This window comes from Babylonia areolata, chromosome 2, assembly GCF_041734735.1.
Source record: "Babylonia areolata isolate BAREFJ2019XMU chromosome 2, ASM4173473v1, whole genome shotgun sequence".
In the NCBI taxonomy this organism is placed as follows: domain Eukaryota; kingdom Metazoa; phylum Mollusca; class Gastropoda; order Neogastropoda; family Buccinidae; genus Babylonia; species Babylonia areolata.
Genome location: NC_134877.1, coordinates 8,904,278 through 8,924,366, shown reverse-complemented (window position 1 = coordinate 8,924,366; position 20,089 = coordinate 8,904,278). Strand labels below are relative to the sequence as shown.

The 20,089-nt window shown below is 46.0% G+C and overlaps 1 protein-coding gene across 1 annotated transcript in view; it reads left to right on the top strand.

Annotated features, from left to right (window-relative positions):
- LOC143278934 (uncharacterized) overlaps positions 1 to 13,498 on the top strand; it is a 57,306-nt gene extending 43,808 nt beyond the window's left edge. Inside the window, exon 6 of the mRNA XM_076583312.1 lies at positions 11,653 to 13,498. Within this exon, the coding sequence (XP_076439427.1) occupies positions 11,653 to 11,873 (221 nt within the window). The 3' untranslated portion in view covers positions 11,874 to 13,498. The remainder of the gene's footprint in view (positions 1 to 11,652) is intronic.
- Positions 13,499 to 20,089: the final 6,591 nt, after the last annotated feature.

The following is a 20,089-nucleotide window of genomic DNA, read 5'->3' as shown; positions in this document are numbered from 1 at the left end:
ACATGTTCCACCCCTGAAACTGGAAACCAAACCTCATCTGCTGAGGCAGCCTTGTTCGGGCATTCCTCATTCCTATCCTCAACTACTCCACCTGCACGCACGGCTGCTGTGCGTTTGGAACTGTCAGCATCACCATTGAAGTCTTCGACCCTTCGGTCGGCCTCTGTGTCGGCTGTGCTTACCCAGGGGGGTGCCTCCTCTGACCTCCTCTCCATAGTCACCAAAGCAAGGAGGGAGGGAACTGAGACTTTGTATGACTTTCTCTGGAAGAAATGGTTGCGGTTGTGTACGGCTCAGGACGTCCCCCCTACTAACCCTACGAGCATGCAGCTGGCCAACTTTCTGGCTCACTGCTCCTTGGTTCTCAACCTGTCTGCTAGTTCTGTGCGAGGGTACAGGTCTGCCATCTGTACCACAATCAAACAGCTAGGTGGTCCTGCCTTTGAAGCGGATTTCCTGCTAAGAGAGGTGGCTAGGGGCGCCTCTCTGAAGGAAGCTAGAAACCCCAGAAGAATGCCCCTCTGGAACTTGTTCCTGGTGCTGGATTTTATTCGAAAACAACCCTTTGAACCATTGGGGACTATTCCTTTCGACTTACTCACCCTCAAGACCACATTCCTTCTGTTGCTGGCCACAGGCCGTTGTAGAAGCGAGATTCATGGTCTTAGTGGAATGCCACAAGATCTGGCCTTCCACAGAGATGGTTCCATCACTCTTCGTTTCCATCCAGAGTTTCAGGCTAAGAACCAAGACCCTGAGGTCCCTTCCCCCTCTCTGAGGGTCAGATCTTTGTCTGATATTCTTGCCCAAAATGATGAGGATAGGCATCTCTGCCCTGTTCGGTGTCTCAAATACTATTGGGATAGGTCTCGCCATAGGCATTCTTCTCAGAGGCGTCTTCTCATCTCCCTCAATGAGAATTATAAGAAAGACATCGCTGCAGGAACTGTTTCCCACTGGGTTTCCCAAGTCATTCGTAGAGCCTACGCTCATTCTCACAGGGATATCAGCTGTCTTAATCCCAGAGCTCACAAAGTGCGGGCCATAGCTACTTCGGCTGCTTTCCAGCATTCGGTGCCACTGCAGCATGTCTTGGAGGCAGCCTTCTGGTGGTCTGAGAATCCCTTCATCAACTTCTACCTCAGGGATTTCCGTATGATCAGGGCTGACGGTTCCAAGGGGATTTCCTTTGTCGCGGCTAACACTGCCGTCTCTGTTACAAGGGCTCCCCATACGAACCAGTAGGTGTTGCCCTCCTCCATTTGCTTTAAATTCTGCATCAGTTTGACATGGCACAGTATATGACACCAAAAGGAGGAATTTGTATTATACTCCATGTTTGGTGATACATATACTTACCATGTCAAACTCGAATGCCCGCCCGTCCGTCCCCGCGTCTCTGCCGTGGTTCTCATGGGGCATTTTTCTCAATGGCCACAGAATGATTCATCGCTTATAGCTTTTAGAGGCGTTTGATTGGCTAAGAGCGGACCGGGCAAGACGGGTCATCTTTTCACTGTTTGCCGCACGAAATTTGGCCAAGCAGAGCAAACCGATAGGCCTAGTTTGCATCAGTTTGACATGGTAAGTATATGTATCACCAAACATGGTGTATAATACAAACTCCTCCTATTGGACCATAGTATATAAATATTCGATAAACTATAAATAGCTTTGAAATTAGGTCACCCTTCACACAATGGCCGTGTTGCTGTAACTGCACATCTAAATGTTGCCTTTCCTTTGAGCATGACTTTTGATTTTCAAACAATCATTGTGTTGTTGTAGGATGTATATTATTCGTTTCAGACACTTTGCTTAATAGAAGTAGCACTAAATGTGTGATTAGGTCACAGTAAAACCAGATGACCTTGACCGGTAATCTCAACTTAAAACGTTTTGAAGACAACTATAGAATTTGTAGTGAGAGACAACTCAGTGAAAATATGAGGTGTTGCACACATGTACTGTGATGCTCTCTGAACATAGACCTATCAGCACTTTATTCAGTTGGCTAAATTGTCATGAAATTAGGTCATTGTACATGCAGTGACTACATTACAGTGACTGCTGTTATAAACAGTGTGTTTGTTTATTGCACTACTTCTGACCATTTACATGAATACTGTGATGTACTAGATCTGTAATTCATAAACACTCTGATGACCTGGAATCAATTTGAATTTGTGTTGTTTAAAGTCTTATCAGCTGCATGTCAGGAGATTAATTAAATCTGTAACAAGGTCACAGCAAGATGTGATGGCCTTGATCCATAATTAGGCCTGAAAGCTATCTAATGTCTAAACCACAGGATATATTTAATTAGGTCATGGTAACTGGGTATGATTTTGTTATTGTGACCTCCGAAAAAGATATTTTATAATGTAGGAAATTCTGTATGCATTAAGACAGTTCACCTTATCATCGGCTTATGTCAAATCATATTTGCTATGATACTGAAAAGCATAACAATGAATGTCTAACTCAGTCCTCAGAACTTTAAAAACATGTAAATTGGCTTTTACTCATCAGCCAGTGCCCTCTTCTTTCTTCCAGATAGTGCTGTAGTACAGTAGTAGCTGAATTTGATTGTAAACAACTCACCCAGCAACATACATGATCAGATATATGACTGGTTGGCACAATCTCATAACGAAAGCTAAAAAAGTGACCAGCCCATTCAAATCACAGCACCAAACCTGTTGCTGCCTGCTTGCACCTACCATTAGTACATCAGGCCACATCACAGAAATTGTAGCAGGGACTTTTGGCTCTGAATAAGTTCGGGTGATTGGGCGTCAATTTATTCATCACTCTCACAAGTCATCAAAGGGCATGGAAAAGGAGGGATGATGAGAGTTTGGGGGTAGGGATTGGGGGTGGTTTCTTGAGATAAAAATCCCATCTGTATGTCATTTGATGTGTGGTTACAAGAGTCACAAATTACATGTGCACTCTATAAAGCCAAATGAACAATTCTTACAGTTTCAGCAACTGAAATATCAAACTGCTATCACAAAGTTATTGAAAAACCCTTCTCGACTAGTTGGGTTGTCTCTTTCCAACTGGACAATGTCTGGTCTTGGTGACAGTCCCTGCCATATGTACACAAAGATGCGCACTGAGTTGGTCTTATAGCATTTGCACCTTTCTCTGTACATCACTGTGCAAGAGCAGTGAATCAGTTCTCATCAAGTTTCTTGAGCTTGAGGTAGAATAGTTCACAATCCCTGCTGTTCTCCTTCCGAAACCTGGAGGGGGTCAGGCTGGTGTTCTCTTGACCCCCTCCCGGGGGGGTCACTACCTTGTCGTGGTCGGGAGGCTTAGTGGCCAGTGATCGAGCGAGCTATGTCGGCAGGGGCATCAGTGCTTCTGGGGATTTGCTGCTCTAGTCCCAGGTCTTAATTGACAGCCTACATAGCCATCATAGCTGTCCGGGCTGAATAAGTGGTGGTTTTGTACTGATGCCCCTGATAGGGCTTCCCATGCTGAACAGGTCGTGAGTGAGGCCCAAACTAAACGTGACCCACTGTCCCTTTCGCTATTCTCTGTTCTTCTTTTTACCGCCTCTTTTCTGTCCTCAGCTCCCCATCAAGCCTTCTTTTCCACATTCTTTTTTCTCTGCGGCCTTCTTCAGGCCCGCCGTGTTTGCCGTGCGGCGCGACCTGTGATGGAGGGGAATGAGATCCTGGGGATTGAGAGAGCACGCTGCTCACAACACATCCCTTTGGCTCGGACCTCTCCTAAGACAGGCGGCACACATTGGCCCGTGTGTGTCAATCGGCTACCCCTTCGTGGGGCTGGGTCAAGACTGGCAGTTTAGAGGCTAGCGAAGATAACCCCCGTAGTGCTCGGTTCTCTGTCCCCGGGAGCTGGGCATGATCGGGGGGGAGCACGTTGGAGCTGGGCTGCTGGTTGTATATCCCTCCCGAAACCTGGAAGGGGTCAAGCTGGTGTTCCCTTGACCCTGGCCCCTAAGTTGGACCCCATGGTGGGTGGGTAAGGGAGGGATGAATTCACATTTTCCTTTCAACATGAATCCTAAACAAATACACCCCCCCAAACTCGGAAAAAGACGACGACAGGGAACGGACGACTCAGACTCTGAGTCGGAGGTCGTCGAGACCTCTGGTTTTTGGCCATCGTGGCTAGTGATGGAGGGCGCTGATGACGACAAGCCCTTGTCAGCTCTCAGCCCCTTCGCTGTCCAGAAGGGCTTTCAGTGTCTGGCAGGATCGCTCAGATCCATCAAGAGGCTGAGGAGCGGAGCGTTTTTAGTACAGACAGAATCCAAAAGACAGACACAGCTCCTTCTCAAGGCGACCACTTTCGTGGATAGGGCAGTGAAGATTTCCCCTCACAAAGGTCTCAACTGCTCAAAGGGAGTCATCAGATGCCCGGAGTTGAAAGGTGTGTCTGAGGCCGAGATCAAGAGCGAACTGTCCTCTCAGGGAGTGACCGATGTGTACAGGGTGACGGTGAGGAAGGGGTCGGACAGAGTCCCGACCAACACTTTCTTCCTCACCTTCTGCTGCCCGGATGTCCCCAAGGACATTCGGGTCGGATACCTGCTAGTTAATGTCAGCCTGTACGTACCGTCCCCTCTGAGATGCTTTAAGTGTCAAAAATTCGGACACGTGAGAGACAGATGTAAGGAGGAAGAGGCGTGTGGCACCTGTTCGAAGGCGGCGCACCAGGGCGATTGCGTCAGTGCAGCCCTGTGTGCGAACTGCGGAGGTGGCCACCCGTCCTCATCGAAGGACTGCCCCGCCTGGAAGAAAGAAAAACAAATTCAGAAAGTCAAGACAGAACAGAAAATTTCCTTCTTTGAGGCAAGGAAACAGGTGGAGGCCGCGTCGCCTAGGACGTCGTATGCCTCTGTCGTCAGATCCGGGACGGTGGACGTCGCAGTCCAGACGACGTCCACAGGAACGCAGACGGACGACTTAACCGCCTCGTCGGAACCGTTGGCCTTGGGTGGAGGCGCTGTGTCCACCCCTTCCCATCCTGCGCGGCAGTCCTCAGGGGCTGCTGGGCGGGAGAGAAAAGCCTCGGGCGGAGGCACGTTGTCCGCCTCCCGCCCCACCCCACCCCCCGGCCCCCTCGCCCCGCCTCTCGTCTGCCTGGCCCTCGGGCTGGCGGAAGTGGCCGGAAGCCCCCCGCACCTCCAAAACTCAAGGAGGGGAGGGCTGCGGCCACGGCGGGATCGGGAGGGGCCGAGGTGGTGGATATTCCGACCCGGTCGGAACCCGAAAAATTTATGTCAAAGAACAAATATTCCATCCTGGCGGACCTTGAGCCACCGCAAGTGGAGGAGCAGGGGGTAGCGATGGAATAGGCTGCTGCTTTATTTTTTTAAAAAAAAACCTTTTTAATGGCAGTGATCCACTGGAATATCCGGGGATTCTATGCCAACTTCCAGGAACTCCAGCTGCTTTGTCGTGCTTTGAAACCTTCAGTGCTGGCACTGCAGGAGACTCTGCAAAGAGATGGCAAGGTTTTATCTCTCTCTGGTTTTAACTCCGTTTTTAAACCCGCTCAACCGAAGCAAGAGGGATTGACGGGAGGTGTCGCTCTTTTTATTCGAAAGTCCCTTTTATACAGTACAGTTCTTTTAAGGACCCCTTTACAGGCGGTGGCAGTCAGAGTCACGCTCGAGAAAACCATCACTGTCTGCTCTCTCTACCTTCCCCCTTCCGTCCGTGTTCTGAGGCAGGACCTCATGAACCTGGTCGACCAGCTCCCACGTCCGTTTTTACTGTTGGGCGACTTCAACGGACACTCCCCGCTCTGGGGAAGTGAGATGACATCGGCCCGAGGTCTTCTCTTAGAAAACCTTCTCTCTGACATGGACTTGTGCTGTCTTAACGACAAGTCTCCTACTTACCTGCATCTGTCCTCTGGAAAGCTCTCGTGTTTAGATCTGTCGGTCTGCGATCCATCGTTGGTCCTGGACTACGAGTGGAAAGTGCACGACGATCTGCACGGGAGTGACCACTTTCCTGTCATCCTCCGCCCCACAGATGGAGAAGGTGACTCTCTGCCTGACCGCCTGTACTACGACAAAGCAGACTGGAGTTTTTTTACCACCAAGATAAGAGCTGAGCTGCAGGAAGAAACAGTATTGAAAAGCAAGGACCCTGCTGATGCTCTGACTCGGATCGTTTTAGATTGCGCCAAAGCAGCAGTCCCATCGTCTACCTCCAAGCCTCGGGTCCCTAGAACGCCCTGGTTCAACGCGGAATGTCGGGAGGCCCGCAAGTCTCGGAAGAGAGCGCAGCGACGCGTCTTTCGGAGACCGGAGTCCGATAGCGTTCGAACCCATCAACAGCTGAGGGCGAAAGCCAGGTATGTTTTTAAAAAGAGCCAGAGGAAGTCTTGGAGAGATTTCTGCTCTTCCTTAACCTCCAACACACCCAAGAAGAAAGTGTGGAGGGTTTTAAAAAGAATTAAGGGCAAAAACGCATGCCCGACCTTCCACCATCTTAAACTTTCAGACGCTCTGGTCACAGAGAAGAAAGCAGTTGCCAATTTGCTTGCCTCCACAATAGAACAGAACTCGAGATCTGCTAACAAATCTGCTCGCTTTCTTAAAACCAAAAACCTGTCAGAAAAAACACCATGTAACTTCTTTTCCGACAACACAGAGAATTACAACCTTCCTTTCACAATGAACGAACTTAAATCTGCCCTTCAGACCTGTACGGATTCCTGTCCAGGAATGGACGAAGTCCATTATAAACTCCTAAAGCACCTTCCCCAAACCTGTCTGGACACCCTGCTTAAAGTTTATAACCACATCTGGGTCACAGGCTTCTTTCCACCCTCCTGGCGGAAAGCCCTCATAATCCCGCTGCCGAAACCGGGAAAAGACCCCTCGAACCCCTCCAACTACCGCCCAATTGCACTGACCAGCTGCGTCTGCAAACTGATGGAGAAGATGGTCAACGGTAGACTGATGTGGAAACTAGAGACCGACGGCCTTCTGGCGAAGGAACAGTGCGGTTTCCGCAAGCATCGCTCTACCGTTGACCATCTGGTTCGTCTGGAAACCACGATAAGAAATGCTTTCGTCAACAAACAACATGTGGTGGCCATATTTTTTGACCTGGAGAAAGCTTACGATACCACGTGGAAATTTGGTATTCTTTCCGACTTGCACAAGCTCGGCTTCCGAGGACACCTGCCTCAGTTTATCCACAATTTTTTACAAGACAGACAATTCCAGGTGAGAGTCGGCACCACCCTGTCCGACATTCACGAGCAGGAGCTGGGTGTCCCGCAGGGGAGCATCCTGTCGCCTGCTCTGTTCAGCATCAAAATTAATGACATCGTTCAATCCGTTCAGAAAGGATCGGACAGCTCGCTGTTCGTGGATGATTTTGCTTTATATGCAACCGGCAGCACGTACGCCAGCATCCAGCGACGGCTTCAGCTCTGCGTCAACAAAATCCAGTGTTGGGCAGAGGAGAATGGCTTCACATTTTCGTCCTCCAAAACTGAATGCATCCACTTTCATAATTTTCGCCAATTCTATCAGGACCCTGAAATCCGTCTGGGAACATCCACCATCCCGGCGGTCAAGGAAGCCAGATTTCTAGGGGTCGTCTTCGATCAGAAGCTGAATTTTCTCAGCCACATTAAACAGCTGAAAATATCTTGCCTAAAAGCCCTGAACATCATCCGAGTTGTGGCACACACGAACTGGGGTGCTGATAAGAGGACTCTCTTGCACCTCTACAGAGCCCTGGTCCGGTCCAAACTGGATTATGGAAGTGTTGTATACGGCTCGGCCAGACCGTCCTACCTGAAACTGTTGGACCCTGTACACCACCAAGGGCTCCGTCTCAGCTTGGGTGCTTTCCGCACCACCCCTGTGCACAGCCTGTATGCAGAGGCGGGGGAACCGCCTCTTTCCAACCGCAGACTGAAGCTGACCCTGAACTATTATTTGAAATTGTTTTCGGAACCTACAAACCCTGCTTACGATGCTGTATTCAACAACCCTTTCGATAAGAAATTTACAGACAACCCAAACTGCATACCTCCTCTCGGACTCCGCATTCAGCCGCACTTGGAAAATGCCGATCTGGATGTCGGTGGCATCTCAGATTTCTCTAAGTTCCCTGACAGCCCCCCGTGGACCTTTACAACACCTGAGGTCCGTTTTGATCTGGCCTCGTACCGTAAGGACACCACCAGTTCTCTGGCCTACAGAACCTACTTTTCGGAACTGTGCCACAAATTCCCCACCTTTCAAGGCATCTTCACTGACGGTTCCAAGTCAGAGGACGGAGTCGCCGCATCTGCGTTCTGTCCCGCCTTTCCTGACCGGCCCTCAACAGAACACATCCTGTCTGACAGCTCGGTATACACCGCGGAACTGACTGCACTGGTCCTGGGGTTAAAAATGGTTCTCTCTTCCAAACAGAAGAGATTCATGATCTTTTCCGACTCCTTATCAGCCCTGGAGGCGATCGCCTGCAGGAATATCACTCATCCCAAACTGCTGGAATTTTATGAAACTTTTACTCTCGCAACGAAGAAAGGATACGAGGTTGTGTTGGCCTGGGTTCCCGGACATGTTGGCATTCGTGGTAACGAAAGGGCGGACCTGCTGGCCAGGAACGCTGTAAAGAAAGAATTGTCCAGATCCTTGGTACCCTATACAGACATGAAGCGGAAGGTCAATTCTTACGTTAAAGATCTTTGGCAAGAGAAATGGAACACCCAGATAGACAACAAGCTCTTCCAGATCCGTCCGGACCTGGGGGAGACCCTCCCTTCGGGGGTGAAGAACAGAAAGGAGGAATCTGTGCTGTGCAGACTGCGTACGGGGCACACTTTTTTTACTCATTCTTACTTGTTGAAGGGGGAGGAGGCCCCTCGATGCGTTCCCTGTGACGAGCCTCTCACCGTGAAACACGTGCTCCTTGACTGTTGGGATCTGCATGACGTTAGACGCAGACATTACACGGCGGTTTCTTTGAAGACTTTGTTTCGTGATGTCCCTCCGTGGGCGCTGATGGACTTCTTAAAAGAAGTGAACCTTTTTAACCAGATTTGAAGGTTTTAAACTATGGAAGTTTTTTTTTAAACTTTGGAGTGGAAAGTTTGAAGTGGTGACTCGTTTTAATTGGTTGTTTTTTTTAGCCTTGTAGTAGTAATTGACGCGGCGATAGCCTTGAGATGGCCTTAGTGGTCGGCGAGGCTCTAAGCACCATAATTTCATTTCATTTCATTTCTTTTCTGCAGTCAACGGATCTGACCCCAAGTATCTTTCTGAACTTCTCCATATCTATACCCCGTCTCGCCAGCTCCGTTCTTCCTCTGATACTCGACTTCTCAGGATACCTCACATCAGAAGACAGACCTATGGACACAGATCGTTTTCTTTTCAATCGCCAAAGACGTGGAACAAGCTCCCTGATAACCTCCGTCATTCTGATTCCCTCACATCTTTTAAATCTCGTCTCAAAACTCACCTTTTCCCTCAGCAATAAGGTCAGTTATGGCAGGTCCACTTCCTTTGTGTTAGCTGTGCTTGACTATGTGTGTATACATATGTATGTGTACATAACTACATGCATGTTTATGAATGTGTATTGTGTGTACGTGTGTTTATGTAAGTTTGTGCCTGCCTATGTGTGCGCATGTGTTAGGGTAGCTGTTAGATGCACATGTATGTTAAAATGTATTATGCAGTGTGTGTGTGTGTGTGTGTGTGGTCACAATTTGGTGTGTGTATGTAACGTAGATGTAATGTTTTATGTTAACAAAAGCGTTTTTGTAAAGCACCTAGAGCAGATTTCTGGATAGTGTGCTATATAAGTATCCATTATTATTATTATTATTATTAGTCTGTTCTGAAAAGAAAATAAGAGTTGAAACTGTGCATAAATTGCTGTCTTTCATCAACAGGACCTCTTTCTGTTCAAACCATTTGGTCCTGTAAATTTTAACACTGATGCTGTCAACTGAATATTCACTGCATCAAAATGACAAAACATAGTAATAATAATATGATAATAATTTAATATTATTATTAAAACTTGTGTTGTACATCTCTGATTTGACAAGCACTTTTAAAAACTTTTTTCCTTAAAATAAAGTTACTTATCTGTCCTTGTTTTATTCTGTTCATGGGAGCAGAAAAAGTGGAGCACCAACAAAATAACATGGTGGTATGGTATGCCAGTATCGTCAGAACTGAAAAATAAAATCGATGAGTGACAAATAACACTCCTTTCACCCTGAGACTCATGTACCCACTCACAAATGAGGGCATGGGTGGGCACTTTTGGCTTAGCCTAAATGTACTTTTCCTTAAACCCGTTTTTCTCCAGTAAAATACACATTTTTATCTGATTGCTCAAATTCTTTAATACATGTATCACATGTGAAAGGGAATGAAGAAAGTGATGAGAAAATTAATTTTGGTTATCTAGTATTGCTTATCACGTCAAGCTTGCCTGAAAGGGCTATGGTGTTATGGGTGTTCATTTCCAGTGTATGTTTGTCAGTCTGTCTGTCAGCATTTGGGAATATTTCAGTTGGGATCATAATTATTCCAATAAGACCATGTGTCTATGTATTCCTAGAAGTGAGACAGGGACAATGTGTCGGTGTTTCCATGTACAGATGTCCAGACCTGACTGTTAACAGTTCATGTTAAGAATAGACTGAGTTTGAGATTGACACTGACAATACATGTACAGATCTGTACTGGAATGTATCAACATGTGTGCTCATTGGTAGGTAGCTGCATACAAATCAGTTCATGTGTTAGTGTTTCTGCATTCGCATTTGAATGTGTCCAGATCAAACTGTTGGGGTTAAGATTAGTCTGAAGGAGACTGTCATTTGATAGACCTGTATTGGAACATGTTGACACTTGGGTATATCAGAAGGCTACATTGGCACATCACTGTGTTGCCTTTATTAAATCAAACTTTACAAAGCATTACATAGGGTATGTCTACACATGGAACTCAATATTCTTGCAAGTTTAACTGTGCAGTATTGAACAGCTTTTAATGGTACAGCCTAGTTGAAAATGTTTGCAACATGATGTGGGGTGGGAGTCAGAGAGGGAGTGGGACTGGTTATTCAGCATTTTAAGGATTGAACTGGTCATAATATAAACTAACAATTCGCAAAATTAGCTGTTTACTTTACAAGGGGAATATTTTTTTGTCTTGTTTGTTTCAAAGAACGTCTAGGAGCTTAAAAAAAAAGACAAAGAAAAAAGAAAAAGCAGTTTTTCCAGTGCTTAACATGTGAGTTAATTGTGTTGGCATAAACTATTTTCTTTCCAACTGTTTTCATCGGTAGACATGTTTTAAATCTGAACATCTTGAATTTCGAAACTGTAACGGATACTGATGGGTAATACTGATATGTTTTAAATTCTTAAAAAGTGTATGTTGAAATTGTTAAACTGGAGTTTTTACTTGAATTTCAAAACTGTAACGGATACTGATAGATAATACTGGTATGTTTTAAATTCTTAAAAAGTGTATGTTGAAATTGTTAAACTGGAGTTTTTTTTTACTCTTTGCCTTACTAGATTTTCCTTAATGAGAATTTTTGTACAGTTGAACCAAATTATCTCTAATTTCTGACTCAAATTGTTTTTCTCTCTCTGTGCAGATATTTTCCTTCCAGCCAGTTTGCATCTCAGTTATGAAAAACTGGATGTTGACTCTATCCAGCTTCCATCAATGGAAGATGTACCGTTGCCATACATTGATGAAGATCAGGACTGTAGTCCAGAGGCTTTGCTTCCCAGCCTAGATGACTCTTTGGGGCTTGTACCGCACTTGGGCAGCTTGGAAATTTTGGGCAAAAGTTTACCATCTGTTAAGCAATAGGACTGTTCAGGTCATGCTGACACTATGATGGACACCATGCAATAATTATGCTCCAGTTTGAGGGTTGCAAAATTAAGATTTTTGAATCTTCAAAGGATGTTTCATGTGGACAGATATCCACTAATTATGTAGGTTAGAATCATAGAAGTTCTGGACATTTTGCATTGCTGTTAATCTGGTTGTGCATGGAAATATGTCAAATTGCAATGTAGCTTGAATTTCTACGTTTTGTTTTAGCAGGAAAATACACCCTGAAATCACATTTGACAAGACTTGATCCTTTTCAGTTGTCTGTGCCTGTGAGAGGGCAGGTTAACTGAACATTAGTATTTTCTCAGCAGCTGTAAATGGTGTAGAAACCAAACCAGGCAATCTGACAGATATTGATAAAAGCCATCTAGCCATTGCCTTCTTGAAAATGCTGTATATGGATGAAAGTAATGAATTTAAACCCCCCCAAAAAGGAGTTATTTTAATGTTTTGATATTTCGAAATTTTTATTTTCATGCAACCAGTCATAAAATTATGCCTGTTGGTATCTATACTGTATGTGTATGTTCATATGAATGAAGTGGGTTTTCCTAGACTGGTATTTTATAATTGAAATAGCACTAATCAACTTGATTATCAAGAGCAGATGAGACTGGTTTCTTGTTTCAGGCAGTATTTATATCCTGCCAAAGAAAAGTAAAATTTTAAAAGCAGTGAATTCCAGCAAGAAATATGTTAAAGGGAAGCAACTTACATTGATTTCCATGCATCAAAATTGAAACACTGATGAGAGAAAAGAACAAAAGATAACACACTTCACAGAATCTGATGACACTAACAGCAGTAACTCTTCCACTCCCTCTCCATCAGGTTGTCAGACCACAAAGACAATGATTGTATGGGAAGAAAATTAGATGCCTGCAATGTTGTGCAAATCCCATCACAGTACTCGAAACACCTTTGTACATGACTAAATTACATCAAAAGAGCTAATAGAATTTCACTAGAAACTTGTTCAGTGGCGATTCAAGGTGTGATTCACTTCAACTGTGGCAGTAATTGGCTATTCATTATTTAATGAACATACATGCTTCTCGAGTTGTCATGCACAAAGTCATCAGTGTCAAATGCTTCTTGCTCTTGACAAGCTTTATAAAAAAAATTGAAAAAACAACAACAACAAAACCAACTTTGCAAGCAACTTATTGCCACTTTTAGACTGAAACAAACATGGCAGAGGATTATGACTTTTGTGTAAAGTGAAGTGATAGGCATTGAGAACAAATGATATACATACTAACATAGGTTGGTTGGTTGTTTTTTCTTTAAGCACACAGATGATAACATACATTCTGGTCTATTTATCCTTTCATAATCACTTCATCAATAAAAGATATGTATGCCATTAAATATAATATTGAAACTTCCCAACTAGCACCATATATTGAGCACTACGATAATGAGTTTATGACCATGTCATGTTTTTTTAATGTGTCTCAGTGTGTTTTCTCTACAGAAATGTGGATGGTTGATTCAGTAGGAATCATACTTTGGTGTCTTGTTTTTATTCATAATTTTGTTTTTAATGTTTTATTTTCGTCCTGCACAATAAAGGTAATATAGAGGAAGAAGATCAGGTAGACTTGTCTAATTTTGTGGGCTGCTAACTTTAGTTAACAACTGCTAAAACCTGTACAGTGAATTGTGCACTTGGCTGAAAGGGTCAGTGAACTTGGAAGGTAAGTGATGTTGAGCCTCATGGTACTTAAAATCTGTATTATATGCTGTTTCTTGTTTTAGTCAGTGCATCAGCTCAGCTTAGTTTAAGAAACCGCTTCAATTTTTTTTTCCAGTATTGAATGGCCAGTTCATAGTGCAGTTAGTCTGTTGGTTTTGATCGCTCAGCTGAAAATAAGAAATGCTAGACCTTTGGGCTGGAGTGGAGGGCTGATTGCTGGGGTTAAACTCTACCATTCTTCTTGTTTAACCTCTGTCATACCTGGTATGCTGCAAGATCAGACTGCAACCAAAGAAGTTCCACTGCTCAAAGAAACAAGGGAACTCTCGCATTGACGTCAGCAAGATGTCTCAGCCAGACCTTGTAGAACAGAGGCAGAGGCCTTTGAGAGAGAATTCGATGCATTGCAGCCCAGAGACTCTGCCACAGAAAGATGGGAAACGCTACGAGACACCATGCACCGCATTGCTATGGCCACCTTTGGGAAGAAAACCGCGAAGTCCCACGACTGGTTTGAGGCCAAATCATCAGAGATGACTCCCAGTATTGAGGCCAAGCGCGCTGCACTCACTGAGTACAAACGGTCACCCAGTGAGAAGAACCTGCAAATCCTCAGGGCCGCCAGGAATAAGGTTCAGTTTAACGCCAGGCGATGTGCAAATGAGTACTGGACAGAGCTCAGCGAAGAGATACAGAATGCTGCTGGAAGAGGTAACATCCGAGGGATGTATGATGGCATCAAGAAGGCACTGGGACTAACACAGAGCAAGACTGCCCCCCTCAGATCCTCCACTGGGGAAGTAATCAACGATCCTAGCCAGCAGATGGAGAGATGGGCAGAACACTACTCCGACCATTACTCCACAGAAAACATGGTGTCCAACTCAGCCCTCGATGCCATCAAGTGCATGCCGGTCATGGAAGAACTTGACGCAGAGCCAACTGAGGACGAACTCAGCAAGGCCATTAACAGCCTGACATTAGGCAAGGCACCTGGCAGTGACGGAATTCCCCCAGACCTCATTAAACACTGCTAGACTACTCTTCTGCATCCTCTGCACACAGTCCTCTGTCAGTGCTGAAATGAGGGAGCTGTACCGCAGGACATGAGGGACGCCAAGATTATCACACTCTACAAAAACAAGGGTGAAAGGAGTGACTGCAACAACTACAGAGGCATCTCACTTCTCAGCATTGTAGGCAAAGTCTACGCTCGGGTCCTCCTAACTCGCCTGCAGAAACTGGCCGAACGCGTTTACCCGGAATCACAGTGCGTTTTTCGAGCAGAGAGATCCACGGTAGACATGATCTTCTCCCTTCACCAAATCCAGGAGAAGTGCAGAGAGCAGAGGATGCCCATGTATGTCGCATTCATTGACCTCACCAAGGCCTTTGACCTGGTCAGCAGAGACGGCCTTTTCAGGGCTCTTTGAAAGATCAGCTGCTCCCCCAGACTGCACAGCTTGATTGAGTCCTTCCACTCTAATATGAAAGGGACGGTCAGTTTAATGGTAACCTCTCCAAGCCCTTCGACATACGCAGCGGTGTCAAACAAGGCTGTGTCCTTGCCCCCACCCTGTTTGGAATCTTCTTTGCTCTTCTCCTGAGACATGCGTTCAGCACAGCGCAAGAAGGGATCTACCTGCGGACCAGATCAGATGGCAGGCTCTTCAATCTCGCCCGCCTCAGAGCAAGGACAAAAGTCCGCGAAGCCCTCATCAGAGACATGCTCTTTGCTGACGATGCCGCAGTTGTGACCCACACCCAGCGGGACTTGCAGTCACTAATGGACCGCTTCTCCCAGGCCTGCAAAGATTTCGGTCTGACCATCAGTCTCAAGAAGACAAATGTCCTAGGCCAAGACACGCCATCTCCACCAGCCATCACCATTGATGACTATGAGCTTGAAGCCATCCATCAATTCACTTACCTTGGTTCCACCATCACCGACAACCTCTCCCTTGATACTGAGATCGACAAGAGGATCGGGAAGGCAGCCACAATGCTAGCCCGCCTCACACAAGAGTGTGGACAAATCCCAAGCTGACCACGAAGACAAGGATGGCTGTATACAACACCTGCGTCCTCAGCACCTTGCTGTATGGCAGTGAGGCGTGGACCACACATGCTCGTCAGGAGAAAAGGCTCAGTACCTTCCACCTGAGAAGCCTACGGCGCATACTCGGCATCTCCTGGCGAGACAAGGTGACAAACACCGAAGTCCTGACTCGCGCTGGCCTCCCGACCATGTATACCATGCTGAGACAGTGTCGGCTGCACTGGCTGGGCCACGTTCGCCGCATGGAAAATGGTCATATCCCAAAAGACATCCTTTATGGAGAGCTCGCCACAGGGCAGAGAAGCATCAGCCGCCCACAGCTGAGATACAAAGACGTTTGCAAACGTGACATAAAGGCACTTGAGATCAACACTGATTCCTGGGAGGGCCTTGCAGATGACCGCAACAGATGGAGAAGCACTCTCAAGAATCAACTACGGATTGGTGAGGACAAACTGTCAGCTGCTGCAGCAGAAAAGCAAGTTGGCAGAAAAGGGACGGCAGCCGACAGACCAGCATCAGCTTACACATGTGACCGCTGCAACAGACTGTCTCTCTCGCATCGGTCTCTACAGTCACAGGTGACGCTGCTTGGTCCAAGCAGACAGCCCAGTTAGACATTAGGTCGGGTATACTCTATCCATGGTCAACCATGACCGAAGGAGGCATACTACTACTACTACTACCTCATGTTGAAACTCACATGGAATGCCTTTGGGTGACCAGCCAGCCATGGTTTTTATGTAGTCATTTAGCTTACTGTACCTCTCCAGACTTCATGGGTGACCAGTCACCCATGGTTTTTATGAAGGCGTTTTGCTTATCTCAGCAGACTTCATTGGTGACCAGTCATCCATGGCTATAAAACAGGCATTTGGCTAACTGTACCTCACCTGACTTTTGTGAGTGACCAGTCACTCATGGCAGCCACTCATGTTTTTTATATATAGTCATTTCACTTAATATCTCTTTCCATGTGACACACACACACACACACAAACACACACACACACACACACAGAAAATCAAATGCACTATTAAGCTGCGCATAAATACCAGTAAATTAATACAAGTTCATAAAAGTTTCAGTATTTCTACTATGCATCTGTCACAAGAACTTAGATAAAAAATCAAAAAAAATCTAGCAATTACATCTACAGTTGTTAATTCTGCTGATCATCTTTTGTCCATCATCTCAACAATCTGGGCAGTTCATCATCAGCAGGCTGATGGTGGTAACCTCTGTGTGAAATAACAAGCTTTGAAACAGCATCGTTAGCAAATTTGCCCAATCTGTGCACCTCTAGCCACTGGTTCATTTGAAACACATTCAGTTCAAACGAAATGATCAAGCATTATTTTATCAGATAAATGGATCAACGTTCTCCTCAATATATTTGAAAATATGTTGAAACACTGGCTAACCTCGAGCCTCGAATGCGTCCCGAAATCAAATCAAATCAAATTAATGTGCTTAGAGCCTCGCCGACCACTAAGGGAGGGTCTCTTTTAGGTCTGGACGGATTTGGAACAGCTTGTCCGTCTGGGTGTTCCACTCCTCATGACAAAGATCCTTAACGTAAGTGTTCACCTTCTGCTTCAGTCTGTGTATGGTACGAAGGGTCTCAATAATTCTTCCTTTACTGCGTTCTTGGCTACCTGGTTACCATGAATGCCAACATAGAATAGAATAGAATATGTCTTTATTACCAAGTGTACCGTGGTCACAAGGAATATTGGGGGGGGATAGTACATAACAAGATGCAAATATAAATCAAAGATCATACACAGATACAGTAGAAATTAGGATACATACAAGTGCATATCAATATAAAAACTTGTGCATATTCACACACACACACGTTTGAACAAAAGGTGCATATTACATGTGGATGGGGCTGATGACTAGATCTTTCGGTAGATGGTTGGTTGCACAATTCTATTTATCACACTGGATTTGTTCGAGAGACAGGGCATTGACTGCTTTGGGGAAAAAGCTATTGGTGAAGCGATTGGTTTTCGTCCTTCTGTACTGTCGACCAGAGGGGAGCATCTCGAAAATCCCAAAAGCTGGATGTGATTCGTCCTGGCTGATTGATTTTGCTTTTTTGAGTAGCCGCTTATATGTCTTCTAGAGAAGGTAGATCAGCCCCGGTAATCTTGGTGGCAGTTTTTGCGATTCTGTAAAAGGCTGCAACTTCTGTCTTGGAAATGTTTCCGTACCAAACAGTAATAGTGAAGGTTAGCACACTTTCAGTGACTGCTCAGTAGAAATCAACCATGATTTCTTTTTTAATTCTGAACTTTTTGAGGCGCCGAAGAAAGTACAGGCACTGTTGTGCTTTCTTAACAATTTTTTCCGTATTTTTCTCCCATTTCAAATCGTTGAAAATATTAAGTCCGAGAAATTTAAAGTCGCTGATGATCTCTATTTGCTTGTCTTCAATGACAAGTGGTAAAGGGTCAGATCTGGTCTCCCTGAAATCTAGAATTAATTCTTTTGTTTTTGATACGTTGAGTTCTAAGTTGTTTTGATCACACCAGCTGACAAGTTCATGCACTTCTTCCCTATATTTTGACTCATCACTGTTCGTTATCAGTCCTTCTATAGTATCATCGGCAAACTTGACCATGGTGTTGCATTCATTTTGAGTCATGTGTGAATAGCGAGTACAACAGTGGGGATAGAACACATCCCTGTGGGGTGCGTATGTTCAGAATGCATGTGGAGGAAGTGAGGTCACCAACTTTAACAACTTGCGGTCTGCATTTTAGAAAAATTAGGATCTGTGCACAATTGATTCAGGTAGCGAGAGGTCTTTCAGTTTAAAATACAGTTTTGATGGCACTATTGTGTTGAATGCAGAGCTGTAGTCAATGAAAAGGATCCTGGCATAGCTGTTAGGATTTTCGAGATGTCTGAGGACATATTAAGTATGTCAGTGAATGACACTAGATTAGTAGATAGTTGGACTGCACACTTCCTCGAAAGGCCTGATGAGATGTTGTCAGGGCCAGCGGCTTTTCTCATTTTCAGCCTCCCGAAACCTGGAGGGGGTCAGCCTGTGTTCTCTTGACCCTCTCCCGGGAGGGTCACTACCTTGTCGTGGTCGGGAGGCTTAGTGGCCAGTGATCGAGCGAGCTATGTCGGCGGGGGCATCAGTGCTTCTTGGGGTTTGGTGCTGTGGTCCCAGGTCTTAATTGACAGCCTACATAGCCATCGTAGCTGTTAGGGCTGAATAAGTGGTGGTTTTGTACTGATGCCCCTGATAGGGCTTCCCATGCCGAACAGGTCGTGAGTGAGGCCCAAACTAAACGTGACCCACTGTCCCTTTCGCTGTTCTCTATTCTTTTTTTTACCGCCTCTTTTCTGTCCTCAGCTCCCCATCAAGCCTTCTTTTCCACATTCTTTTTTCTCTGCGGCCTTCTTCAGGCCCGCCGTGTTTGCCGTGCGGCGCGACCTGTGATGGAGGGGAATGAGATCCTGGGGATTGAGAGAGCACGCTGCTCACAACACATCCCTTTGGCTCGGACCTCTCCTAAGACAGGCGGCACACATTGGCCCGTGTGTGTCAATCAGCTACCCCTTCATGGGGCTGGGTCAAGACTGGCAGTTTAGTGGCTAGCGAAGATAACCCCCGTAGTGCTCGGTTCTCTGTCCCCGGGAGCTGGGCATGATTGGGGGGGAACACGTTGGAGCTAGACTGTTGGTCGTATATCCCTCCCGAAACCTGGAAGGGGTCAAGCTGGTGTTCCCTTGACCCTGGCCCCTAAGTTGGACCCCATGGTGGGTGGGTAAGGGAGGGATGAATTTACATTTTTTTCAACATGACTTCGAAAAAATCACACACCCCTAACTCTGGAAAAAGACGGCGGCAGGGAACGGACGACTCAGACTCCGATTCGGAGGTCGTTGAGACCTCTGGATTTTGGCCGTCGTGGCTTGTGATGGAGGGCGCCGATGACGACAAGCCCTTGTCGGCTCTCAGCCCCTTCGCTGTCCAGAAGGGCTTTCAGTGTCTGGCAGGATCGCTGAAATCCATCAAGAGGCTGAGGAGCGGAGCATTTTTAGTGCAGACAGAGTCCAAAAGGCAGACACAGCTCCTTCTCAAGGCGACCACTTTAGTGGATAGGGCGGTGAAGGTTTCCCCTCACAAAGGTCTCAACTGCTCAAAGGGGGTCATCAGATGCCCGAAGTTGAAAGGTGTGTCTGAGGCTGAAATCAAGAGCAAGCTGTCCTCTCAGGGAGTGACCGACGTGTACAGGGTGACGGTGAGGAAGGGGTCGGACAGAGTCCCGACCAACACTTTCTTCCTCACCTTCTGCTGCCCGGATGTCCCCAAGGACATTCGGGTCGGATACCTGATAGTTAGTGTAAGCCTATATGTGCCGTCCCCTCTGAGATGTTTTAAATGCCAGAAATTCGGA